Here is a 27,748-nt window from a genome sequence, read left to right as displayed (position 1 = left end):
GTCATTTATATGGGAATCTTCCTCATCTGGGAGGAAGTCTTAGTGAAGGTAGGAGGTCTGACCTTCTCTCTCAAAATACAATTACTATAATAATAGCAAGAGATCAAAATTAATTATTTTTGAATTGTGCAGCTTGCTTGTAAACAGGCAGGGCCTTACGTTCAATCCTAAAGAAATTTGCTAGGGTGAAGTGATATGAACAAGTGTTGCATAATATCATTATATTCAATAAATCATCCAATACATATCATCACTCAACTTCTAGGCATTCTTACTTGAATTAGGGTGTATTCCAAGAGAAGGTTTCAAGTCCAATCAAGATCAGCATTTGCCTTAGTGCTCATTGAATACCCTTGACTATTTGTTGTCCAGCAACAATAACCCCGATGGAATAGGTGTCTAAAGACGTGTGTGCAATCTCTAAGGTAATGGTTTGTGAAGGAAGTTTGTCTACTCCAAATTCCAGCTTTTACAACTTGTGCTACAGAGTGATTTTTGCGGAACGCTAAGGTTGCGGCAGGCCCATATATATCATGTGCTCTAGGGGGCCCTTGGAAAAGTTTCCCCTGAGGATTTGTAGGCTCTCATGATAGTTTCTCTGAACCAGAGGAAATAGCTTTTTCTGGAAACTTTTTGTTTGGAGCACCTAGTAGTCACAATCAAGTTGGAGATTTTAATCCTAAGATTGCATTCTAAATATTTACACATTGCTCTTACAGGACATAGTAACATGTCATTCGGGTCATCAGTTACCTCTTTGAGAGAAGACCGTGAAAGAGTCAAATCTGAGATCATTATCAACCGGATTTGGGGTTTTGGCAACAAATTCTAGAACAAAGGACAAAGATAGTTTTCTCCACCATCTGGAATGTGACACAAGATGAGATAGACCGCAAAATTCTCTAAGTCTCTTAACTGAAGCCATGGCAAGGAGGATAATGGTTTTTGAGGTAAGATTTCTGTCTAAGGCTTTATGCAGAGATTCGTGCCTGTAAGATCTTAGTCACATCACAGGGAGGGGGGTTTTAGTTCTTGATGGGGGGAAGACTACTGGAAACTCCTAATCAGAGCCGAGGGTTCCCAAGAGTCGGATATCCAGTCCTTTGTCTGAATAATTGGCTTAAGGCTGAGCAGCAGCCTTTTACCACTGAGACTGAAAGGGACTTTTTGTTCCTCAGGAGCACCAAAAAGTCTGCAATTAGGGGAAAAGTGACTTTGAGTGGAGCAATATTCCCCCTATGATACCAATTACAGAAAATCTTCCACTTGGCCTGGTAAACTGCTGCGGAAGACTTTTGGAGATATCCAGAATGTTGCTTTGCATTTGGTATTGAAAAGCCCTTGTTTCGGAGGAGACGCTGGAGTCTTTAGCTGTGAAGGGATAGGCAATGTACTACGTCATCAAATTTTCTTATGTGAGGTTAGCATAGCAGGTTTAGCCACTCAGGAAGTTTGCTTGGTAATTCTATAAGTCCCAGCAGGTCTGAATACCACTCCGCTGCTGGTCACTTTGGAGCCACTAACATTACTCTGACTCTCTTGGATGTTCTGACTCTGTTCAGTGTTTGACGAATCAGATAGAATGGTGGGAAGGCGTAAAAATCTCCACTCAATGCATTTGTAGGGGGGTGAGGGAGATCTAGACATAACAGAATTATCAGGGACAGATGCATCTAAAGGATCTGGCTCAGGGAAACCATTGGGCGTAGACAGGGGATCCGCAATAAGAACTGGTTCAAGCTCATATTGAACATTATTAACACTGGGTATATGTTAATAAAATTACTGCTGTCATCATCCATGACTGAAACCTTAGAGGGCTCCTGACATGAAGGACCTAGAAGGGAGATAATGTTTCCAGCAGAACCAATCTTAAGCTTCTTGTCATTGTTGACAGAAGACGAAAAAGGGGAACAATCCCTCTTAGATCGTTTCTTGCTGCAAGAACGATATCTCTTCCACTGGGAGGACGATCACCCCCCTACAGTACTCTCATGGTGATTCCATAGAACATTTTTTACCTCTATATGAAGGATAAACTAGGTGTAGATCTAATTCCACCCTGGCTCGTAAATGTACCACAGGGGCGACCATCTCGGCCACGACAGGAACGCAATGAATTTGACATAATCATTGTAAGGCACACACTCTTGTAAGCTCACAAATAATAATAGCAAGCCAGTGACAATGAATGTCAAAGACACAAGCATTATAAGGGAACTGAGAGGGTAATGTGGAATCTGATTGCAGAGGAGAAGGAAGGCATGTCGGATCTCCTTCCCAATCAGAAGTGTTTTGATTAAGAGCTTTGATTAAGCCTAGCACAACTTGCATGGCAGCTGCCTAGAAACGTAGCATGAGGTAATTAAACTGATTTCTTTTTGATTGTCTGGTTATAGAAAATGTAACCAAAAGTACAGTAACTCATAAAAATAACCTAGATGTTTGTATCTGTATAGTAATAACTTTGTTTTCAGTTTTCAGACACTTGTCACGTTATCTTATAAATTCGGCATTTACATTAAAATATACGATTTCCACATTTATAAGTTTCCATCAATTTTTTTTTTCCCTCCAGTTTCGGACAAAGCTTTCCCAGATTCCAATAGCGGCTATGCCTTTATTTACAGCTCATTAGTTTAGATTTAGCAGTATATTTTCTTGAGGATCTTTTCTACATACCGAATAAGGGTATAATGTAAAAATGTCAGTCTTATGCTACTTTGTAACAACTACGGAAATTGTTTACTATCGTGCGATGACTGAAATACAAGCAAAACAGCTGCTATCTGATTCAATTGTTCATATCAAAACAGCTGTTTTGTGTTCGGTTGTTATTGTGGCTATATGCATTTACACAATAATCATAGCGTTATTAACGGTAATTTGATCCTTCTCTTTCCTTTTCATTTAACCTATTGAAGTAGAAGATGGGATAAAGAAATGGAGTCAGGAGGTTAGTCTATTGTAATTCGGTTTCTCAACAAAGTAACTCACATCATACACAAGATAAATGATAAATTCACATTTTACGAGAGAGAATTTAGGGGTCAATTTATAAGGAGGAAAGCCAACCTAAATAAGAAATCACCTTAGAATCAATTAACAAAGTAGGGTGGGGTATTTTTGTACACTGATCCCTATGTTTCTAGCCAAATAATTTCCCTCAAGTACAAGCTAGTCTGTCATCACCTAAAAAGACAAATATACAGTACTGACACACCCATGATTATATTATGGGGATGGAGTACTATTGTATCATATTGTTTAATTGTTTGTGAATTTTTGACATGTGAAATTCTTTGTACACTAATGAGTTAGAAGAGAAAAAATAACTTACAATAATATAATAAATTCTTAAACTGACCTGTATTTCCTTAGCTATACAATCCTGAGTCTTTTGAAATAAGGGAATTGTCTTTAGCAGTGCAGGAACAATCTTAGAAGTTGTTAAAGAGGTGGTTAATTGCAGGTGGTGAGTGCAAGAGAGTAGCCTTGTCCATTCTCCTGTCAAAAGCCTCTTCACTTTTGACCTTCAGTTCAGGACTGAGAGGGATAAAGTACTTGAAGTGGGAAGTTGAACTTTAGACTCAGCTTAGTACAGATAGGAAAAATACAAATTAAATTCACAAATTTGTTTCTAGGAGTATACAAAGCTTTCAGCCCTTAAAATAGGGAGACACTAATTGGTGGGTAGGAATTCAACCTATAACTGAGCTGGTCAATTCTTTTTCTCTATGGTCCATACAGGGGTGGTGGTCCATCATAGGGATAAGTAGGCTGATAAGTACTTGATTATATACCAGGTACTGTACTCGGTTGATGACAGAATCTCTTTACCCCCAGGGAGGCAATGCTGTCTGAAATGAAATACCTGGCGCAAAATGATCAATGGGTAGGTATTTATTCCACCATCCTCCTCCATATAAAGGAGAAATGGCGAAGAACTACTTACAGTATATAGATTGGTATCAAAGTCAGATCCACAGTATAACAGCACGAATGCCTAAATCCCAAGTGAAAGCAGGGAAAGAAAAAGCAGAAGAGCCGTCATTCTGCTTTTCCTCAAACTTGAATTGAACACATTACCATATACATGATTCTTCAGATATGGAAGCTAAGGTAGCTACACAACTAGTAGAGCTACCACCATAGGCCTGAACAAGTGTTGAAGGACTTGTGGTTATACTCCCTACAATAGAAGTTTGTTAAGGTTGTTTGGCACTCTCAAAACATATTCATTACCTGTCCAACTGCAAGTTTCTTTGGAGTCTAGTTTGAGCTGATACCTCAATCCCCCTAAGGGGTTGAAGTGTATACTCTTTCATTGTCTTTCTTGGTCTGGCAGTCCTAAGGAAGAGCAGCACAGCTCTGGTTCTACCTGGTCCATGTGCACGGGGCCATGGGGCTGACAGCATGGGATCATGGCCAAGACAAATGCATGGTCTAGTATAGGGCTATGCATCCCCGGCCAGCCTAGCTACAATGGAAGTTGTCATCAACCAAGCCCCTGACACGAGAGGGCCGTGGCCGTGTGGGTACCACCAGAAGCCATCCACCTCCCTAAAGAGGTGGTGATGTTGTTAAGAGCCCTATTCTTGCGTCTACGACTAGCCTTCCTGGACTTCTTCTTCTTAGAAGAGTCAGAATCAGAAGGCAAGAAGGAGTAGGCTACAGAGCTAGAGGAGGAGGAGGCAAATGAGCTGGTAGAAGAGGAAGAGCATATTCACTCCTACTTTTTATCAACTCTTTCCTTGGATTCTGCCAACAGAGAAGTTATCTAAGAGACTATCAGCGATGAAGTCCCCTCAAGGGAAGAACCTCAGGAGTTACTCCAACAGGAATTCCAACACTGGGAATCACTGTCATAGAGAAAGCGGTAGGCCCTCTCATTGGCACTTGTAACACTGACATGTGGGCTGGGGTTACTGGCACAGGGAGTTTAAGAGTAACAGGCCCTGAGGAGTAAGGCACAGGGACATAGTATGAAAGCTAATCACAGGATGGGCACCGGTACAATACACAGAGGTTTAGACTCTGGAGTCTTCTCATGCCCTTCCAGTTTTGGCACTTCACCTTCCACAGGGGTGGAGGCCTTCTTAGCAATTTTCCTGACTTAGGGCACACTGTGGAGATCTTCACTGGGGTCACTAGCATAGAGCTGGGTTTATTTACACTGGGATCACAGCTGAATCATGGTGTCACCACTGGGGACACCAGGGGGCAAGTAGTCTTAGCTACCACCTCCTTGAAAACAAAAATGAGGGCCTACCTGCAAGACATAAGGAAAGCTAGATCATGAGCAGTCTGCAAAAAAAACGTTCTTACATATATTGGAGTGCGGCAATCACCTTACATTCCACCACTCCTAAACAAAACTCTGATACATATCAATTTTCCCTTCCCTTGAAGCAAATTCTGCAGGACTAAGCTTTGGGCATATACCAGGAAGCTTCAGTGCATGGCAAACTCGGTAAGGTGTGCTAAGTGATAAACTGTCTCTCCGGCATTGTCAAGAATGACTGCAAGAGAGTTGGAGCTCTCGCTACTTAAAGAATACATCAGCTTTGTTCCATAATCAACACAAAGCTAATATCAACCAATGAAACCAAAATTATGAGAAAAAGATTAAACAGCCTTGAATAGGATGCAAAAGTACAACCCGTATTCATTGCGGCCAAGACAAAGTGAAGAGTCTTTGGAAGGAGAGTGAGAGGGAATACTTGACTACACTCATCACCTGTTGTTAGCTATCTCATCAACAATTTCAATGGCTGTTAAAGCTCGGCTAAAGACAATTCCCTACCTTAAAGAACAAAAAAGGTTTATAAACATGTAAGAACAAATAAAATTTTCTAGCAAAATTTTCAGTGAGGAACCCACAAGGAAATATGCTCCTGACTTTAATTTACTTTATGAAATGATTTACAAAGTACTAGGAACCAAATCAAGAGAACATTTCCAGAAAGCTAAAAATTCAATCAAATGTTGGTACAGCAAATTATTTCCAGCTAAATGTGAAAATACATACAAATCTTTTACTTATAAATAGGAAAACAATAAGGATTTACAACATTTTATCCTTTATAAAAAAGAAAACAATAATGATTTACAACTTTTTATCCCTAAAAAAGAAGGAAGGTTAATACAAACTTTATCTAGGAATAATTTCAAGCTAATATCAACATCACTAAGGTTTAGTAACATACAACAAATTCTACCAGTGCTGCACATGCAGTAATTAAAATACAATTACTGTACATGACTCTTGAAAATAAACAAAATATAAGCAAATATATTAGACTATTGATAATTACTGGTAGATTATGAACAATTTCTCCTGTTTTGACTTTTGATTAGCATTGTAATACAATACTATTTTGCTGAAAGCCAATTAATTTAAACCTTCATACAAAATGCGTGATATAGGTACTTCATATCATACTGGATTGTGCCCAACTGAAACATCTACAGTAGTTCACATCACAAAACCTTTGAAAAAATGAATTTCAAATGAAAGAAAACTTCATGTGTCAAAGTTATCAACAGTTCCTAATAAGAGTACAAATTAAACAGGCCAGATCAGAGTTATAAAAAAGATAAGTAATATGTCATCACTATTATAATGTACATTTTTTCAATCAATGTTCAATTCATACAAGAGATAGCAAGCATTCATCATGTAACTTGGACAAAATTATGCAAGCTCTTTCTTTTTATTAGTAATATTGGATCTTTTCCTCCCATTAAATCAATATTTTCTGGATAAACATGATTCTCTCACACAAACAGAACTGAGCCTAAATAGAAAATAACAGTTGTCTATACTTCTGTACACATTAATTACTAAAAAAATTAATTAGACACTAAATGTTACCAATATTACTAGTTCAATATACACTAGGATTCTCAGATCCTTAAGGCTTTATGACATACACATATACATTCAAGAAACCAACAAAAACAGTTATTATAAATATCTCTGGTAACTAAAAATCAATGACTTCTAGAAAGACAATGTCCAAAAAATGGCATTGTGTATTTAAAATCTTTTGTATTAGTAATAAACTTTCTTCAGTCTTTTTTGTCATCTTTATAAAAATGAATGATATAACAGGTATTGCCTTTACCTGTTATAGTGGAAAATGACAACAATACAGTTTCTGAGTTTGGATAATATTTAGCTTTCAACCTAACAAAAATGAGCCATAGTATTCAATTTTTAACAAAATTGGTAGAAATGTATAAAAATTAACAAATTATGAAATTAAAGGAATCACATAACATTAATGTATACTGCACTTCATAACATATCCAATTTACATTGTAACATTTTCATTATTTGTAAAATTCTGTATACAATACTAGGATGTGTTAGCAAATCTTACAATGACACTCATTTTGCATTCTGGCATTTTGAGAATTTCAAAATGTCAAATAATTTGAGTTGTTCTTCTTTAACATTCTTTAAAACCATAGAAAGCTGATTTTCAGTTATTGGAAAATCAGAAGCTTTTATTAATTCTTTGGTGATGTATTCTCTAATCTTTTCATCACTTCTCCCCAAACACTCAACGGCTATGCCTTTAACATTCACCTCTGGAAGCGAGGTTTCAAGAAAACTATCCAGTCTCTCTAATGCCTCTTCAATTACCACACTCTGAATGATACTTAAATCAGCTGACTTCACAGACTTCTTTAACTTACTGCTTATCATATGCATAAGTGTCAAGTTGTCATTATCATACAATAAGGAAGCTGGATCCATGCCTGCTGAATTAATATGCAAGGATTTATAATACAAAAGCTCAAGGGGCCTTTTTAAGTTACCTAAATCATCACTAAAACGATTTAATACCTCAAACACCTCAAGGAGATTACAAGATTTCTTACTACTCGACAACACAGTCTCGTTTCCTTTAGGCAGTTTTGAAATAGATTCAGGACCCAGCTTCTGATACTTAGGATATAACTCGCTAGTCTTGTTTTGACTATGGATATTTGTCTTTACAAACAAATTTATGTTTGATTCTGAGTTTCTATTACTTATACTGCTTGAAGGCATACTATGTTTTTTACTTCCTTCGTCATTTTTACTATCACCAGAAATCTTTGAATTACACAAACTTGTTTTCATCCATTCCCCAGCAACAAATTCTGAAACTGATATTTCCGCTTGTTTGTTCTGGAAATTTGCACTCCCATAAACTTCACTGGAACTAATCTGACTGCTGCTTGAATTTTTAACTTTCATAATATATTCCAAAATGGCTAAGTCACTATGGTTCCCGCTTGTTGAATTTTCTTTGGAAATGCTGGATTTTTTGTCATCTAACTTCAATGAATTTACCCTATAATTTTCTTGATCTTTCATTCTTGTTCTGTCATAGGAACAGCTTTCTTGCCCTTCTTTGTTCAGTGAAGAATGATGATATCTTGGTGAAAAGCTCTGCCCTTTCCTTACACGTTCACTTTCTCTGTCTGATGGTGGTGTATAACTCATTTCCTTTCTTTTTCTATCAGAGTGATGCTGTTTCCTCTTCCTCATGATATCCACTTTTCCCTCTGAAGGTGAATAAGTACGTTTCTTCCCTTTCGTGTAGACATCACTCACAGAAAAATCCGACTGACACGAACTATCAGAATATCTTCTTTCCTTGATTCCAGCTCTTCTTCTATCCAAAGTAGATGATGATTTTTCTTGCCTTCTAACTCCTTTCCTGTACTTAGATTTCCTAAATCTTCTATGATCTTTTGAATCAAAACTACCACTGCTATCCGAATATCCATCAACACTACTTTCAGAAGACCTACGAGACACAAAACTATCAGAATAACGTGACCGCTTATGATCACTGTTTAATGCGGCAATGCAGTCTTCTCGCTTAGTGGCCCAGCTGTCTTCTGATAACTGTACCATGCGATTCTCCCAGTAATCCTCCCAATCCTTAAGTATAATATCCATTTTTGGTTTATGTCCTCCATCAAGAATGTTTTTCACTTTAGACCTTATGAAATTTGTCTGTTCTTCTACATAGTTAGGTTGTGTTTTAAGCAGTTTTTTATAAGCTTCCCACTCCCTCTCGTGGTTGTCACGGAGAAAGCTTAAAGCTTTTAATTTTCGTTCATCTAAATCTAGATAGTTTTTATCATGCTTACTTAAAGAAAGAATAGATGATAGATTTTTACTTACTTGAGGTGACTGCGAACACGAAGGTCTCTCATGCCAAGATGATACTGAAGAATTATTTCGATGGATGTCTGGTTGTGATGATCTGGAAAAATAAAAGGAATTTATTACCACTAATACTATTGTAACACTACAAAAATGGAATAAGAATAATAAAATTTGTTATTTCTATACTCACCTGTACCAAAACCTTCCTTCTGTGGATGTATGAAGTTCTAGGGCACAACTCTCAAATGGGAGTTGGCACATGTACTGTTGGTCAGGACGTAGATCTATTTTTTCGTCCCTTACTTGTCCTAGGGATGTTCCCATGACACCTCAAACTCCTTCTCCTAATGCTCTTAAAGGTTAAAAGGCTGCTCATGAATGGCATGGGCAAGGGACCATGATATCGCCCTATCAAGCAGGACAATACCCTAAAGACTGACCATATATGCATATGATCAGCACCCAAGCCCCCTCCATCCAAGCTGGACCAAGGAGAGCCAGGCAAGGGCTGCTGATAACTCAGCAGACAGACCTATAGGCTTTCCCAAATCCCCCATCATTAGCTCACTAAGATGGTGAGGTTGTAGCGATCAAAGAAACTAACACGTTTGAGTGGGACTCGAACCCTAGTCTGGCGTTTGCCAGTCAGGGACGTAACCGTATCGGCCACCACAGCCCTTGTACCTCGCATTCATTCTCCTGGCTTCAACGAGCGATGAACTGATGAATTTCTATCTCATGACCATGTGTGAAGAAGTCTGTTTGCATTCCTTGTTCTCCGGCTTCACCTAAAGAATTCTGCAGTCTCGCAAGAAGGAACAATCTCCCAATGACTTCTGTACAAGCACATGCACGATCGTCAGGATGTCGGTAGTCTTATGAAATGCACAATTGTTGTCTTAGACACAATCTTACAACCACCTCCAGGAACACGATCGCTTTTATGATCCCCTGTGGTACTAGCGCCTACAAGGAAATGATCATATCACTGTGCATTGGCAAATGCATGACCAACATGCCATTTATCACTACAAGCAATGATCACTCCAGCAGGCCTAGCCAGTCTGTGTGTACAATCTGTTGTCAATCTTAATGGCACATTGAAGTTTACGGGAGTCTGATCCCTGTTTCTAGTGCATAATAATTTCATAGTCTTCAGCTTTGTGGTGCTTGATTTCAAAGCTTATGAAAATGGCAAATTTTAAGTGATATGACCAATTTAGAAGTAATTTGTATTTTTCCTAACAATACAAAACTGGAGCTATTTATAGGGATATTACTTTCGGTGAAGCTGAAAGACGAACCATAAGACTTTTAGTGGGGGTTAACCACCCAAACCGCTTTAGTGGTTTGAAGACTGTGGCCAGACGTAGCACCCAGATTGCCTAGTGTTCGAATGCCAACTACACCCCAGCTTTTCACTTCAAATTAAAATACAGTGGAATGCCCAGAGATCTGGGCAAAAACTAAACAATCAAGAATGAACTGGGTACTGGGCACCACCCTTTAATTTTATACTGTACTGGGCAAGGGGACCCAGCTAGAATCTCAGTTTCATATTATTCTAGAATACACAGTTTTTCAGAACAATGACAAGGCTCTATGATTTAGGTAAGATTTCTTTCAAATTTAAGTGAGCCTAGAGAGCCTTAGAAACATTAGGAGAGAAAATCAACCGGCCCCCTCAAAAATAAGCTTTAGACTGGAACAGGAACACCCTTTGGTAGGAAGTGCATTGAAAGAGGCTTATTAAAACAGATTTAATAAAAAAAATGAAACAAATAACTAGGTTGACAATAACAAATTAGAAAATTTTTTATTACTAAATGTATATTGTAAAAGAAACTAGTATCCCTTTAAATCCACCCTCACAATAACTATATTGTCACATACACCTTGTTTGGAACCTCTGTTTGAGGTCATGTGAATGACCTCAGTCCACTGGCTCGCCTGGGAGTGTATGCTGTCTCAGCTTCCACTGGCGACAGGATTCTGTACCCATGTCAATCTGCAGACAAAGAGTTTTTTCTGTCTCCTCCTTGTTTTCGCAGATTCCTTGGGAGAGCAACGGCCCAGGAGACGAAGGCCTTCCGGATGTATCCGGTTGGAAGTTAACAAAGAACTCCTCTCGATGTCCATATATGGTCTCTTCCCATAGACGCTGTGTGTTACGCCCAGCGACGCGCCCTGCCAGCCACTCAGTCGGGTCCGAGTCGCCGTGAGTCATAGTCATACAGGTCTCGTAATTACGGTGCTATTTAAGACCAATATTCTAAGAACTTATACTTAATGTTTTAGAGTAGAAAAGAGAAGAGAGAGGAACTTTAAAGTAAATCATGTACAGTAGTTGTACCTTCGTTCCCTGACCGTTTGTTTGCCCAATTACATTAATCCATACTGTTTAGAAGAGCACTTATTTCTATGAATAAGATTGATAATTTTTCAGACTTTTCAAGTAACTTAAATGTGCTCATGAAGATTTACTCTTTAGTGAAATACACTTTGTTGAATTGTAGATTCGTCTCTGCCTAACCCCACTTTTTGAACTCTGATTTATTTTTATTTTTATTTAAATTGTTGAGGACTTTGACAATATTAAAAATTGATTTGACAAAGAAAAAAAAATGTTTACCTGTTTGGACACTCCCATCGCAAAAACAAATCACCAGACACAGGTTACCCAGTAAACCACACATTTAGTGAAAAAAAATGACTAACAAATATTCAGTAAAGTTAACTATATTTCTAAAGTTAATCTCAGTACGTATGTATGTCCTGTGTAAAATTGTCCTCCTCCTCCTCCTACAAACTTACAGGAAGAATAAACAGATTCTTCAAAATCATCCTTTCATCACAGCCAGACCAATTCACAATAGTATTCAGTCCCGTCAAATTTACTCACACTTGGGATTTTTTTCCATACGAAAATTCAATTCCCTGCACGATACTTTACGTGACTTTCAGAGTCAATTGTACTTATATCTTTTTGCTTTTTACGTATATTGAACAACACATACATTCTACAGATGCCAAGTCACTCTAAGGTTTGCACATTACCAACTACACTCATATAGGCAAAGTATAATTCTATAGATTTTTTCACTTGTGTTTTATAAAGTGCAGCTTGGATTGTTTCAGTCTATGATAAAAGAATAGTATCAGCAGGTAAAATCTTTCAATCAGAAAAAAATATCACCCTATACTATGAGGCTATTTTCTAGCACTGTCAAGTGAGGATTTCCTGTCGGGATCATTAACTCCACTATGCCCTTTCTTGATCTGACACCGTTGTTAACCCAAATCAATGGCACCACATCAGACATGTAGGTGTAGGTACATTGTAAAAGAAAGTTTTGGGAAAATACAAAATCTTTTAAACTGTTTTATTAATTGTATTATTTTACTACTGTTTGCTGTAGATTGTTTTAGGAATTTAGTTAGCTCATGTCCATTATCATGCAAAATTCCTTTATTCTTATTCTTAACAGGTGGCTGGCAACAGGTCATTACTCCCAATAGGGCTTCGTAAGATCAAGTAGATTTATAACAAAACCAGAAAACAGATTTTGAACAGTGAAAAATCTATTTTTGGGCTTGGGCCATGTCGTCCTGATGGAAGGTTCCTTTAGTTAGCTTTCTAAGGGATATTTGCTGCAGTGATATTCCCAGAGAATTAAACCGAAGGTCTCCAGGATTCTAACTCCTGGCGCGAGTATCCAGTAAAGGATAACGCATAATATCAGGGGACGTATACTAGATACGACACATAGCAATCTTCACCCCAAATAGATTTAACTCTTTGATGTAAGAGGGAAGAGTGGAAAAAGAAGGGGGTGCCGTTTTAGGTACCCGGTAGACCTCCATCTCTACTACTACCGCGACGCCCTTCCTTTTCTTGTCGTTAAGCAGAAATGGCCGCAGATAAAGTAATTTTGGGAGGGGTCAGCAAAAGTGTGGGTCCATCAGGACGACATGGCATTTCCACTAAGTCTGTAGCTGGTTTAGTGCTTCCTACCCCCAGCAGGGAAAATGTTGATACCGACAAATAAGGAGTCAAGGTTTGTATCTCCATAGGAACAAAAAGGGAAAACTTTGGGACTTGCCTTTGTTACTTACCATGAGAATGTAAGATTCGTTCCTTGAGAAATCTTTGTCTTAATTTCAAGTTATAAGCCCTTTATGGGGATTAAATAAAACTAGCCCTTTATGGGGATTAAATAAAACTCTAGCATACTTTATTAGTCTGTAACTGAGGCAGAAGTAATAAGACGCAAATACGCTTTAGTATTTTTATTTTGCAACTAATTTATCAAATGTAGTTACAATAGAGTATGAATCTGATCCAGCATTACAACACATCAAGGTCCATATTTTCTCGTGCAGAAAAAATATATATAATTTCATTATCGGAATAATGCCACTCAATAGAGATGTGAAACCAAATCCATCTGACATGTTCAGATGTTTGGAAATGCATAAACACTGTGACTCAAACGTTCACTCGGTAGGTATACTCATGCACCCAATGCACTGTAAAGTCCCAAAACAGTCCACTGTTCATCGCTGCACTAGATGACAGGTTTTATGGCAACACCCGCTGCCACCACATAATGTTTTATTTCATGTACAGTACTTGCTTCGCGTAATGTTTATATAAGACCCTGGATGATCTCCACCCCGCGTATGAGCAGAGTCTTTCAAAGTCCATATGTTGAAAGAAGTTCAACGAAAAAGCAACTTTTCTCGGATTGTGACCTGCGGGTGTACTGTCAGGATCCGCTCTGCGAATAAAGTAGGTGAGCTTCGCTCTCAGTTGTCTTAAAGATAAGTTTGATCCTGAGGTTTCGCCTCCGAAGAGCTGTCCTCCCTTGAAGTCTGAAGTTCTTCGAAGATAGACCTTAAGACACTACTGGGCACAGAGAGGCATCTTCCTTAAGTGGGCAGATTCTCCAAGGACCCCACCTCTTAGTTGGGTAGCTCATTCTTGGCAAGAAAGGCAGAATCAGGAAAAAGATTCAGTTCTCCTGAGTCTAGGAACTGAATATAGCCTTCGTTTCTGGATAAGGCCACTATTTCACTAACTCTAGCCGCTGAGGCTATAGCGAACAGTAAAATGACTTTCTGTGTTAAATCCTTTAGAGTAAAATCCTCATTGTTTAGGTTCGAAACAGTGCAAGACTATGTCCAAAGACCATGTGATGGGCTTTGGTGGGGTTGCTGGCTTGAGTCTAGCGCATGCTTTTGGGATCTTATTAAAGATTTCACTAGAGAGGTCCACCTCAAAAGCGTACAGAAGTGGTCTAGCCAGGGCCGACTTACAGGAGGTAATTGTAGTAGAGGCCAGGCCTTGTTCGTGTAGGTATATGAAGAATGCGAGACAGAAATCTATCGATATCTCTGTCGGTTTCCTTGTTTTCACAAAGGAATCCCATTTCTTTCATGACGATTCATATTGTCTACTAGTCGAACTTGACTTGTTCTCTTCGATGAAGTCAACTTTATCCTTCCAGATTCACAAACTTTATGTTCGCAGCTAGGGCAAGAAAATCATAAGACGTAGGTTGTTGGTTCTCGAGGATGAAACATAGACAGTCGACTTCTGGACCAGCTCTAGAACTACAGGGAACCAATTGCTTTTGGGCCACCTGGGGGCCACTACTGCTGCTGTCCCTCTGAAGGATCTTTGCTTGTCGAGGACTTTTAGCAAGAGATTGGTTGGTGGAAACAGGTAAATGCGATTCCACCTGTTCCAGTCGAGGGACATGGCGTCTGTCACCTCTGCTTGAGGGTCCATATAAGGGGCTATGTAACGAGGTAGTTTCCTGCTGTCGCTCGTTGCGAAGAGGTCAATCTGCAGTTCCAGGACTTTTTCCAAGAAGGAGAATGAGTCTGGATCTAGGGACTATTCTGTCTCTATGGACTTTCGCCTGGATAGAGCGACCGCTGTCACATTGCGGAACCCTTGTAGGTGAACTGCTGAAAGGTGTCATCCCTTCCTCCTTGCCAGGTAGAAGATGGCTAATATCACATGCTTGATGTGGGATGATCTTGAGACTTGTCAATTTAGACACTTTGCTATCACCTCGTTGTCCAGGACCAATCTGATGTGGATTGCTCTGCAAGGGGATAGTTTTTTCAACTTCAGGAATACTGCCATAGCTTCCAAAATGTTGATATGAAAGGTTTTGAAATGGTGCAACCAATTCCCTTGCACTTTTTTGTCGTGAGAATGGCCTCCCCATCCTTCCAAGGAGGCATCCGTGTGTATCACCACTAATGTTTGTGGTGGTTGCAGGGGAATTATCCGTGCTAGGCTCTTGGCTGTTGACCACGGCCTTAACTGCGTGCGCAACAAGGTCGGGGTCAACCTTAGTTGATCTCTTTGACCGTTTGATGCGTATTTCCTCCAGACTCCTGACACATCTTTCAGACGTGCTTTTAGCACCGGGTCTGTCACTGCTGCAAACTGGAGAGAGCCCAATACTCTTTCCTGTTGGCGTCTTGAAATCCTCTTGTGACGGATTAGTCTCCTGACGGATCCCGCTATTTCTCTCCTCTTCTTGGATGGAATGGAGAGGTGGTGTGACTCTAAGTTCCATTGGATTCCTAGCCACTGGAACTGTTGAGCTGGAGAAAGGCAAGACTTCTTGCGGTTGATCTTGAAGCCCAAGTGTTCCAGGAATTGGATCACCTTGTTGGCTGCTTGCAGACAAGTAGTCTTAGATGCTGCCCATACCAGCCAATCATCTAGATATGCTACCACTTGAACTCCTTCGGAGCGTAGCTGTTGGACGATCGTGTCTGCTAGCTTCGTGAATATCCTTAAGGCTGTGTTCAGTCCGAAGGGCATTGTTCAGAAGACAAACTTCTTTTTCTGTAGTTTGAATCCTAGGTAGGAGGAGAAAGGGCGACTCATTGGAAGATGCCAGTAAGCATCTGCTAGGTCTATCGAGACTGTGTACGCCTCTTTTGGCAGAAGGGTCCTTATGCGTTGCAAAGTAAGCATCCGGAACTTGTTCTCGATGAACTAGTTGAGTGGAGACAAGTCTAGAATGACTCTAAGTTTGTCTGAGTCTTTCTTGGGAACACAAAACAGCCTTCCCTGGAACTTGATGGACTTCGCTTTCCTTATTACCTTCTTGTTCAAGAGTTCTGAGGTATATTCTTCTAACAAGGGGGTGGAGTGTTGGAAGAATTCTGGAAAACGGGGTGGAGTTCTGCTCCATTTCCACCCAAGTCCATTCGTGATTAGGCTGTGGGCTACGGGATCGAAGGTCCAGCGATCCCGAAAGTGATGCAGTCTGCCCCCTACCTGGAACCCCTCATTGCTTGGGGGGGTCCAGCAGATCTGTTTCCGCAACCACGTCCTCCTCGGCCCCGAGAGGAGTTACCTCCGGGAGAACTTCTCTTAGGGCCTTTTCCTTTCTGACTAGGGTGAAAGGAAGTCGACTGCCTCTCAAAGTTAGGGTTAAACACTGGCGACTGGACTACCAGTTGTTGAGGGACCATCTGGAAGATGGTCTGAGGTATCGTGGTCATAGTCACGGCAGGAAGTTGTGCAGGTCTGCATGGTCTCCTTGCCTTTTTATTCTTAGGCTGGGGACCTCCGTCCGAGGAAGATTTCCTCTTTGAGTTCATGCCCCACTTTTGGAGAAGGTTCCCATTCTCCGTGCTGCTCTGGCAATGATCTCTCAAACCAGTTCCTGTGGGAAAAGGTCTTTACCCTAGATACTCGAGGTAATCAGCTTCCTTGGTTTGTGTCTGATGGTTGCTGAGGCCAAAACGAACTCTCTGCAGGCTCTCCTTGCTCTGAAGAAAGCATATAAGTTTGTCACAAGAGTACCCATGTGAGACTTAGCCAGGAAGATGAACATTTCTGGGGCATTATGTAGACCTGCACAAATTTCCAGGCAGTTCTGATGAGAAAGGGAGGCCGCTAGTCTCTCCTTTGACTCCTATTCCCTCCTCAGAGGATGATCTGGCAACTTCGGAAGGTTCTCATTGAACTGTTGGCCTGCTAGTTGGTACCACCGGGGTTCTCGCCGCATACGATCAGTAAAGTCACATAATAGGAAGAGGAATAATATTCATGTATGCAAAATCACCACTTGTATAATTTGCCTAAATATGATATTTTCATATTAAAATAAATTTTTGAACATACTTACCCGGTGGATATACAGTATACAGTACATAGCTAACGTCTCTGACGTCCGGCAGAAATTCAAAACTCGCGGGCGATCGTAGGTTGGGTTGCTGGGTGTACACTAGTGCCACCACTCGCCAAGATACTGCAACTATTCCTCAATTCCTCAGGTCTTCTCTGCCCGTAAGGTCTCTAAAGGGGCGGAAGGGAGGGAGTTAAATTATATATATCCACCGGGTAAGTATGTTCAAAAAATTTATTTTAATATGAAAATATCATTTTTAAACATTTAACTTAGCCAGTGGATATATATATATATATATATATATATATATATATATATATATATATATATATATAGCTGATTGACACCCTTGGTGGAGGGTAAGAGACCAGCAGTAAACATCATAGGAATATAACTCAAGAGTTTTGATATAAAAACAAACTTAAGGGTTAGTACCTGATAAGGAAGCTGAATTTGATGATACTCTGCCTCATTAGTCCGCTATCCTTTTGAAGCCCAGCGATTCACTCAGGGGGCTAAAAGACCTCTAGGAGCTGTCATATCTGGGGTGACCACCCCTATGACAGGACCTCAACCAATACCCTTGATCTGGGCGCTCTCAAGAAACAAGTTTGACCACCCGCTAAAATCAAAAGATTGCGGAAGACTGTCCCAGTCTCCACATACAACCCAAAAGACAATAGTTTCAAGAGAAGAAAAAAGGTATTAGGATTAATGGAATGTAGTGGTAGAACCTTCACCCACAACTGCACTCGCTGCTACAAATAGTCCCAAAGTGTAGCAGTCCTCGTAAAGAGTCTGGACATTCTTTAAATAATGTGAAGCGAACACAGATTTACTTCTCCAATAGGTTGCGTCCATACTGCTTCGTAGGGATCGATTTTGCTTGAAAGCCACTGACGTTGCCACTGCTCTGACTTCATGAGTCTTAACTTTCAATAATCGAAGGTCAGTCTCACCGCAGTGAGTGTGAGCCTCTCTGATTAAAATTCTGACAAAATATGATAAGGCGTTCTTTGACATCGGTGAGGAGGGTTCTTGACCGAACACCATAGAGCCTCTGATTCTCCTCGTAAATTTTTGGTTCTGTCAAGATAAAATTTAAGTGCTCTTACAGGACACAAGACTCTTTCTATTTCATTACCAACCACATCCGACAGGTTGGGAATCTCAAAAGATTTTGGCCATGGATGAGGTCACTCATTCTTGGCCAGGAAACCAAGCTGCAAGGAGCATACTGCCTTATTAGAACAGAAGCCAATATTCTTGCTGAAGGCATGCACCTCACTAACTCTCTTTGCAGTAGCAAGACTCACTAGAAAAAGTGTTTTCAGAGTAAGGTCTTTGAGAGAGGCTGAGTGCAGAGGTTCAAACTTCTCAGACATGAGATATTTAAGTACAACATCCAAGTTCCAAGCTGGAGTCATTATCCGATGCTCCTTGGAAGTCTCGAAAGACTTGAGAAGGTCTTGAAGGTCTTTATTGTTCGATAGATCCATGTTCCTGTGTCTGAACACTGCAGCTAACATGCTCCTGTAACCTTTAATAGTAGAGGCAGAAAAGTTACGGTTGTTCCTAAGGTGTAGCAGGAAGTCAGCAATTTGCGCTATAGAGGTATCGGATGAGGAAACAGAGGTGACCTTGCACCAATCTTGAAATACCTCCCATTTGGATTGGTAGATCCTGATGGTAGAGGATCTCCTTGCCCTGGCAATAGCTCTAGCTGCCTCCTTCGAAAACCCTCAAGCTCTAGAGAGTCTCTCGATAGTCTGAAGGCAGTTAGACGAAGCGCGTGGAGGCTTTGATGGAATCTTTTCATGTGAGGTTGCTGAAGAAGGTCCAAACGCATTGGCAGACTCCTTGGGATGTCCACCAGCCATTGATGTACCTTGGTGAACCATTCCCTTGAGGGCCAGAGGGGAGCAACCAACGTCAATCTGGTCCCTTCGTGAGAGGCGAACTTCTGCAGAACTTTGTGAAGGATTTTGAAGGGATGAAACGCATAAATTTCTAGGTGAGACCAGTCCAGTAAGAACACATCTATGTGGACTGCCTCTGGATTTGGAACTGGAGAGCAGTAAGTTGGAAGTCTCTTCGTTATCGAGGTCGCGAACAGGTCTATGACAGGACGACCCCATATCCGCCATAGTTTCTCGCACACTTCCTGATGAAGCGTCTATTCCGTGGAGATGACTTGTCCTCTTCTGCTGAGGCAGTCTGCCATCACATTCCTTTCTCCCTGAATGAATCTTGTAAGAAGGGAGATGTTTCTTTCCTTTGACCAAACTAGGAGATCCCTTGCGGTTAAGTAAAGAGACTGCGAGTGGGTCACGCCTTGTTTGGAGATGTAGGCTAACGCTGTGGTGTTGTCCGCGTTTACCTGCACCACCTTGTTCCGAATTAGTCCTTCGAAACTCTGCAAGGCCAAATGAACTGCAAGAAGCTCCTTTTGGTTGATGTGAAGCTTTACCTGGTCTTTGGACCAAAGGCCTGAGCACTCTAGTTTCCCTAGGGTTGCTCCCCAACCCAAGTCCGAAGCATTTGAGCACAACACATGGTCTGAGCTCTTGTGGGCAAGAGAGAGGCCTTCCTGAAGTCTGAGCTTGACCGTGTCCGTGAGTGGAATGGAAACTGCTTCTAAGCCCTTCTCCTTGTCCCAATGCTGGCTGAGGTGAAACTGGAGAGGGCGTAGATTGAGTCTTCCCAGGGAGACAAATTGCTCCAGCGACGAGAGAGTTCCCAACAGGCTCATCCATAATCTTACAGAACAACTGCTCTTCTTCAGATAAAGATGAATCTTTAAGAGAGCTTGCTCTAGTCTTGTGGGCAATGGAAAAGCCCGAAAAACTAGACTCCGTATCTCCATCCCCAAATAGAGAATAGTTTGAGACGGAGTCAGTTGGGACTTCTCCTTGTTTATTAGGAGACCCAACTCCTTGGCTAGGTCCAACGGTCCATTTAAGATCCTTCAGACAGCGGTTTAATGATGACGCCCTGATCAACCAGTCGTCTAAGTAAAGGGAGGCTCTGACACCTGTCGAATGTAGGAAGCTCTCGCTACATTACGCATGAGCTTTGTAAATATTAGAGAAGCAGTGCTGAGGCCGAAGCACAGAGCTCGAAACTGGTACACTTCTTTCCCATACACGAACCTTAGATAACGTTGGAAGGTCGGATGGATCGGGATATGGAAGTATGCGTCCTGGAGATCAAGAGAGACCATCCAGTCGCCTTCCCTTACTGCTCCTAGAACAGACTTGGAAGTTTCCATCGTGAACTTTGTTTTCAAGATGAACACATTGAGTGCACTCACATCCAGCACTGGTCTCCAGCCTCCTGTGTTCTTTGGAACTAGGAAGAGGCGGTTGTAAAAGCCTGGAGATTGATGGTTCAAGAATTTCACCACCGCTCCCTTCTCTAACAAAAGGGACACCTGAAGGTGTAAGGCCTGTCTTCTTGCTTCCTCTCGGTATCTGGGAGAGAGATTTATAGGATTTTGAACAAGAGGTTTCTTTACAAAAGGAATTTTGTACCCCTCCTTCAACAAGAGGACAGACCATTGGTCCGCACCTCTTCTCTCCCACGCCTGCCAAAAGTTCTTCAATCTGGCCTCTACTGCTGTCTGAAGCTGTGGGCAGTCAGACTCTGCCACGGCTGGATCTGGCTCCCCTTCTCTTACCTCTTCTTCCATCAGAACGAGAGTTGCCTCTGTTGGAGGCTCTGCCACGAAAGGGAGGAATAAATCTAGAAGCAGGGGTATCTAACTTTGGTTTGTTGCTAGAGAAAGACAACAGCAAAACTTTGCGAGCTGTTTTAGAAACTAAATCAAGGGTATCCTTTAAGGTAAGAGATGACGCTATATCCTTCACAAGATCTTGGGGAAACAGTAAACGCAATAGAGGTGCAGAAAGAAGTTCCGACTTCTGACAAGGAGTAACTCCCGTGGCTAAGAACGAGCACAACGACTCCCTCTTCTTAAGTACACCTGCAGTAAAAATGGCAGCAAGTTTGTTGGATCCATCCCTTACTGCTTTGTCCATGCAAGACATAATCTGGACAACAGAATCATTATTAAAAGGTGACACCTTCTTGCTCAAGGCTCCCAACGACCAATCCAAAAAGATGAAGACTTCAAATGCACGGAAGACTCCCTTGAGTAGATAGTCTAGCTCCGAGGTAGTCCACAACACCTTTGAGCGTCCCATGGCTAGACGACGAGGAGAGTCTACCAGGCTTGAGAAGTCCCCCTGGGCAGAGGCAGGTACTCCCAAGCCGAGAACTTCGCCTGTGTCATACCAGACGCTCGAACGAGAAGCAAGTTTAGATGGAGGGAAGGCAAAGGAAGACTTTCCAAGACTTCTTTTGGTCTCCAACCAATCTCCTAGCAGACACAAAGCCCTCTTAGAAGAACGAGAGAGCACCAACTTCGTACAAGCGGGTGCTGTAGCAGCCAACCCTAAAGTGAATTCTGAGGGAGGCGAGCGTGGGGCAGCAGGAACAAAATGCGACGGAAAAACTTCTTTAAAAACAGTCATTATTTTCTTAAAATCTAGAAATTGTTGGGCAACTCTAAGTTCTTCTTCTTCAGACAAGATCCCCAACGGTACATTAGTGGAAAGAGGGTCATCAGCTTCCTCCTCAGAGTAAACTTCATCCGACAGAACGATATTCTTGCGAGATGGTGAATCCAAAGGAAGTCGAGAAGGCAAAGCTTGACAGCCTACATCGACCTGCCGATGAATAACAGGCAAAGCATGAGGGTCAACGTCACGTCGTGACTGAAGTGACTGACGCTCGACGTCACGTCGGGACTGCATTGACTGACGCTTGATGTCATGTCGAAGCTGGCGATCGGCGTCACGTTTGACAGCATGGCTCACACTAGGGGTCACGTCAGCGTGACGTGAAGCTTCATGCTTAGAGGTCTGATGAAAAGCGTCACGCTTAACAGAACCGGAGCTGGACCGTAGGACTGCATTAAGGTGGACAGCTTCGACTGCATGTCCTGCAACACACTAAAATTAGGATCCCGAACACACAAGGATCAGAACGTGACGTCGGCAACGTCCGTTCAGAAACGTCAGCGCTAACGGGAGCAGCAGCACTCACGTCACGTCTGGAACGACCAGACAAAACAACGGCACCGTGACTCTGCGCAGGAGCCTCCAGAGCCATAAAATTTGACGTTATAAAGGAACGTTTGGCAGGCGAACCTTCCTCCGATGAAGGTATACGTTCTGGACTGCTCCAGTGACTGCAGCCAGGACGTTGACTTTGTTCTGAAGGAACCAATTTCCTCTTAAGAGGTCGTGAAACCTGACGCCAGGATTTCCTACTAACATGAACGTCATCGGAGGACAAGGAGAACTTAGTCTCGTCTCTCCCATATAAGGACGATCGTGAGGAGCAACGTCAACCGCAACTCATGAGGGAACGTCTGTTCGTGGTTTAACACCTATCGTTCCCTTTCGTCTTTTGACATTCCTTCTCCCAGGGGTTGGGGAGCTTGAAAGAGGTCTCGGACTGGGCGAACAGCAAGTACGAACAGACGAACCCTCCGCAGCACTGAACACATTTTTGGCACTTTTCGCACTAACACTTGCACTTTTTAATAACTTTACATCGGACATTAGTTGGTTCCTATCCGTAGCCAGCGATTCAACCTTGGCACTAAGAGCATGAATAGCCTTCATCATGTCCTTCAGTGAAGGCTCGTTAGTGCTAGTAAGGGGTTCAGAAACTACCACTACAGGGGGAGGACAAGGTTCAGGGACATGGGGAGAGGAAAATTCTCGAGAATGAGAAGAGCTTCTTCTGACCCTATCTCTCTCTGATTTATGAGTATATTTTTCATACTCCAACCACTCGGTATCTGACAAAATTACACATTCATCACATCGATCCCCAATTGACAAATCTTACCTCTACAATTATTACAAATAGAGTGGGGGTCGATGGAAGCCTTTGGAAGGCGCCTGTTACAGCCTTTAGCACATTTCCTATCCACAGGGGAAGGGTCAGCCATTTTGGAATATCCAGAGAGAGATCAAATACAAAGCAAGGGTCAATTACAATCAAATCAAAAAAGATTTCAAGAACAGTCGAAAGAAAAACCAACTAAGCGAAAGCCATAAACCAAAACAAGTACTTCACCAAAGCTGTAGAAACTTGAGGTCAGCGCGAGCTAGAAAATCAATGTTTACGCCACAGCGGCAGAGAAGAACTGAAGAATTGAGGAATTGTTGCAGTATCCTGGCGAGTGGTGGCGCTAGTGTACACCCAGCAACCCAACCTAAGATCGCCCGCGAGTTTTGAATTTCTGCCGGACGTCAGAGACGTTAGCTATATATATATCCACCGGCTAAGTTAAATGTTTAAAAAGCTAACATTATAACTTAATACCGGAAATTGTCGCCCTAATGACTACATAAAATGCAATTGTAACGGGCGACTGCAGTCATAAAATGGCTGCCTCTGGTTCTTGGCAACACTCACCCAAACACACTTAAATTATTGAAATTTAACTGTGAAAAGGGAGACTAAAATTATACACAGGAAAGAATTAATACTCAACTTTCCAGAAGATGATGATGCTGGAGATTGCATGATGAATAATCCAATAACTTGTAACAAAACACCGGGTTAATGTGGGAGCACAACTAGCTTAGAAAACTACAAGAAAAGGAATGGCATCGTGGTAGTAGAAGGGATGGAGGTTCACCGGGACCTAGAACGGCTCCCCCTTCTTTTGCCACTCTTCCCCCTTACATCAAAGAGTTAAATCTATTCAGGGTGAAGATTGCTATGTGTCGTATCTAGTATACGTCCCCTGATATTATGCGATATCCTTTACTGGATACTCGCGCCAGGAGTTGGAATCCTGGAGACCTTTGGTTTAATTCTCTGGGAGTATCACTGTAGCAAATATCCCTTAGAAAGCTACCTAAAGGAACCTTCCATTAGGACGACATGGCCCAAGCCCAAAAAAACTGTAATATCAGGAAGAGCTGTCACCTTGATATTGAGATATTTGTTTTCTGTGGAGATTTAATGTTAATTAGTAGATGTACCCACACCTACATGGCTGATGTGGTGCCATTGGCTTGGCTTAACAACAGTGTCAGATCAGGAAAGGGCATGTGGAATACTGGACTGCAAATAGGATTCAAAGGTGAAGGGAAAGGTGTTTGTTGATCCTATATACGGTATAAACCACACATAAAACTTGAAGGGACGAGATGTAGAGATATCAGGCTTGTGATCAGATGTTTTAGAGTTTTTACTGTGAGGGATTCTTGGGATGTTGGTGTAGTGGATGCTTGGGTGAGAGAAAAAACAATACATTGGTGTCTCCATTGAGCTTGCTCGAGGTATTCTTATGCTTCCTGCTTGGAACTTTGTCATGATTATGACTGCCAAGGTTGGCTGCTCGATGACTTTTGTGTCTGGATATTTATAGTAGCGGTGGTATTGCTTGGTGAGATCATTGGACCACCCAGGCAACACCAAATTACACACTGTTGCGTTCATTAAGGTACTATAATAGCCTATGTAAACTTCTGTAGCATGGCTTTTAGGAAGTTACTATATTGTATGTGATCTTTAGCCAACCCTTTTGAGTGTAACACTGAGGATAATAAAGGGATTTTGACGAAGGAAAAATCTATTTCTGGGCGAGAGACCTGTGCCGCCCAGTGAAATGCTCCTTTAGCATCATTTCTAAGGTATATAACTGCTATATATTACCAGAGAAAAAAGTTTCATAGGAATGCCAGGGATGAACCCAGCTCGCTCACCTAAATTAGGTGTGGGTATATACACTAGAAACTGGGGCGTGAAAACCCCTATCAGAGGTCTCGTGCCATTTAGATATCTCCTCTTCAAATATCCCCGTTACTACGAGGTGCTGTTCTACATCCACTACTGATTGCTACTACCACTATCTCCACCCACGCCAACTACTTCACTCCTTTCATAGCATCTTCGGTGTTTACCCGTGCGTTCCTTTGCTTGTGTTTTTGGTTCCTTTGAGTGTTTTTTTGCGCGAGATGTCGGACATTCAAGCTTCCTCATCCAAGCTAAGTACTAGAACTATGAATTTTGAGTTTCTGGAGGTAGCGATGCCTTTATTTTCTTTGTTATTAGTGTCAACGAGTTTTCTCGGGTTGGAGGTTCCGCTCCACGGCAGCCATGCTTGGTTTCGCTACCTCCGCATCTTGTTCTTGACGTTTTGCAATTGGTCCCCCATACTAATTGTAACTCGTTTTGAACCTTTTCGCGCTTGCTCAATACCGATTCACATTATGCGATATTTTTATTCAGCTTTAATTGCTATTTCATTAATATTGGAACGTATATTTTAGGTTATGGGCATGCTTGCTACCTTTCTAGGCCTAGTTCCTTGAAGGCATATTCGTCACCGTGTCATGGTGTCTTATTATCCTAGGATTGTTTTGCTCTTATTCATTCCTACCACCTTTAGACAAGAGTTAGGTCCTGCTTTTAGTTGGAGAGGGACTCCAGGTTAGCAGTTTATTATTTTACGTATTTTTATCCTACCGATCGGCATCATAACCGTTCGAGCCTTTGTGTTGTAGTCTCCCCATCCAGTTCGGTAGCTACCCAAGTCTGGTGGGCTAGGCCTACTTTCCTCATTCATGTTGTTCTAATGTTCTCCTGCGTCCCTCTCTTACTGCTTTATTTTAGCTTTATTTAGCTTTATTTTGCATGCCACATAACCTAGTTCTATATTATTTGTTTCGGTTATTTTACCAGTTAGTTATGATCATTTTATTTATGTTGGTATCACGTGGATCTGTTTTGGTGGGTTGGTACTCCTGTCCGCTCTCAGACCCACGTGATCACCTCGAACCCCTCCATTGGCTTGTTCTCACTTGCTTTCCCTCCTTGTGGAGCATTCCCCCCCATACCCTCATCCCTCTCCCGGGATACCTCATGTCTCATTGAGACTTCGGAGATCAGATGTTTGTTTTTGGTCGAGTACGTTTGCCTCCCTCATCCCTCCCCCGTGATACTTTATGACGCCCTCCCTTAGAGTTTAACCGAGAACAGCTGTTGGGGTCTTAGTCGAGTACGTTCGTTTTCCATGCTTTGTCGTAGCCGTGCTCTTCCCGGCCGCTCTGATTGGCCCTCGGGCGGTCGGGAAGATTACGGGTTGCGTGTTAGGATTTCTTCAGCGTGATTCCCTCGTTATGTAACGTATCATGATTTTAGTTGCCTACTACTACGTAAGCTATTTATCAGTTTGAATCACGGGAAAGCCTTCCCTTGTTTGATTTGTTATTTTGTTGTCACGATTCGGTTGGGTCCTTGTGGCTGGCGGGGGTCATAGAAATCCCCCTCCCTCCCTTCCCGACTCCCCTACCCCGGTAGGCATGTTATGACCCCCGGTCTAACTCAGTTGACTCCCCGGAGCCAACAGGAGGAATGTTAATTACAACAGTTTTATTTCTATACATACATCCCCGGCACTGACGGGATAGTATATCCTCCAGTATGACAATATTAATATCATTGGATGATCATAATTAAATACAGAATTGTTTATATTGGTATCACTTAGTTTTATACATTGTATATTACCCCGGTATTCTACTCTGGTTACTTTTAAGTACCCGGAGCCTCCGGTGATCCCCTCGGGATACTTACGTACTATGGGATACTCATGTATCTTTTTTCTTACAGATGGTCCGGTGTCAGATGACAGCCTGTGCGGCGGTTTTGCAGCAGGCATGTGGACATGGGGTCTGCCGGTCCCATACCCCGTGCGCTGTTCAAGTCGGCGACCTTCTGGTGTGGCACCCAGACAACTGTGAGGTCTGCTACGGTCTGGTATCCGTGCTCACCGCTGATTCGGTAGGTGTTCCCGTCGATCTGCACTATATTTTAACTTTGGATATAATCTGACTTAGATTTTTTCCTTGTTAAACTCCTTTGTAATATATCCGGTTGAGTTACGATAATTAATTTCGGTTTATATATATACAATTTTGCGACGGGTTGACCTGGAATATTAGTAACGGAATATTCTCTTTCAGAGTTCGCAGCCTTCCAAGAGTTCCGCCCTGTCGACCCTCAAGATCTGGGTCGGCGGGTTCGGCCGGAACGTCAAGGCTAAGCAGCCTTATGTGCTCTCGAAAGAGATGTGCACCCTTATTTACCCAAATGCCAAGATGTCAGCGGCGGTCCCCAAAGAAGTGGCGGACCCCATCATCGCCACTATTAGTGAAGCCTTGCTCCTGTCAGAGGACCAAGAAGGACTGGGGGAGACAGTCTTGGAGGACGTTGCCGCCATGAACTTGGATCTAGAGCCCATGGCTTTGGACGAACCAGATCTAGGTAGGGAGGTAAGTGAGGCAGGTGGTACACGGTCTAAGAT

At 41.9% G+C, this 27,748-nt stretch overlaps 1 protein-coding gene and 1 long non-coding RNA gene across 2 annotated transcripts in view; both read right to left on the bottom strand.

Moving 5' to 3' along the window:
- Positions 1–27,748, bottom strand: part of LOC137653089 (uncharacterized) — a 587,775-nt gene that overhangs the window by 367,956 nt on the left and 192,071 nt on the right. The gene's annotated exons all lie outside the window — the stretch shown is intronic.
- LOC137653816 (uncharacterized) overlaps positions 359–27,748 on the bottom strand; it is a 154,227-nt gene continuing 126,837 nt past the window's right edge. Inside the window, exon 3 of the mRNA XM_068387467.1 lies at positions 359–9,275. Within this exon, the coding sequence (XP_068243568.1) occupies positions 7,397–9,275 (1,879 nt within the window). The 3' untranslated portion in view covers positions 359–7,396. The remainder of the gene's footprint in view (positions 9,276–27,748) is intronic.

The sequence above is a fragment of the Palaemon carinicauda genome, chromosome 14 (genome assembly GCF_036898095.1).
Source record: "Palaemon carinicauda isolate YSFRI2023 chromosome 14, ASM3689809v2, whole genome shotgun sequence".
NCBI lineage: Eukaryota > Metazoa > Arthropoda > Malacostraca > Decapoda > Palaemonidae > Palaemon > Palaemon carinicauda.
Note: the sequence above shows the minus strand (reverse complement) of the source record. Positions and strands in the feature narration are given on the sequence as shown.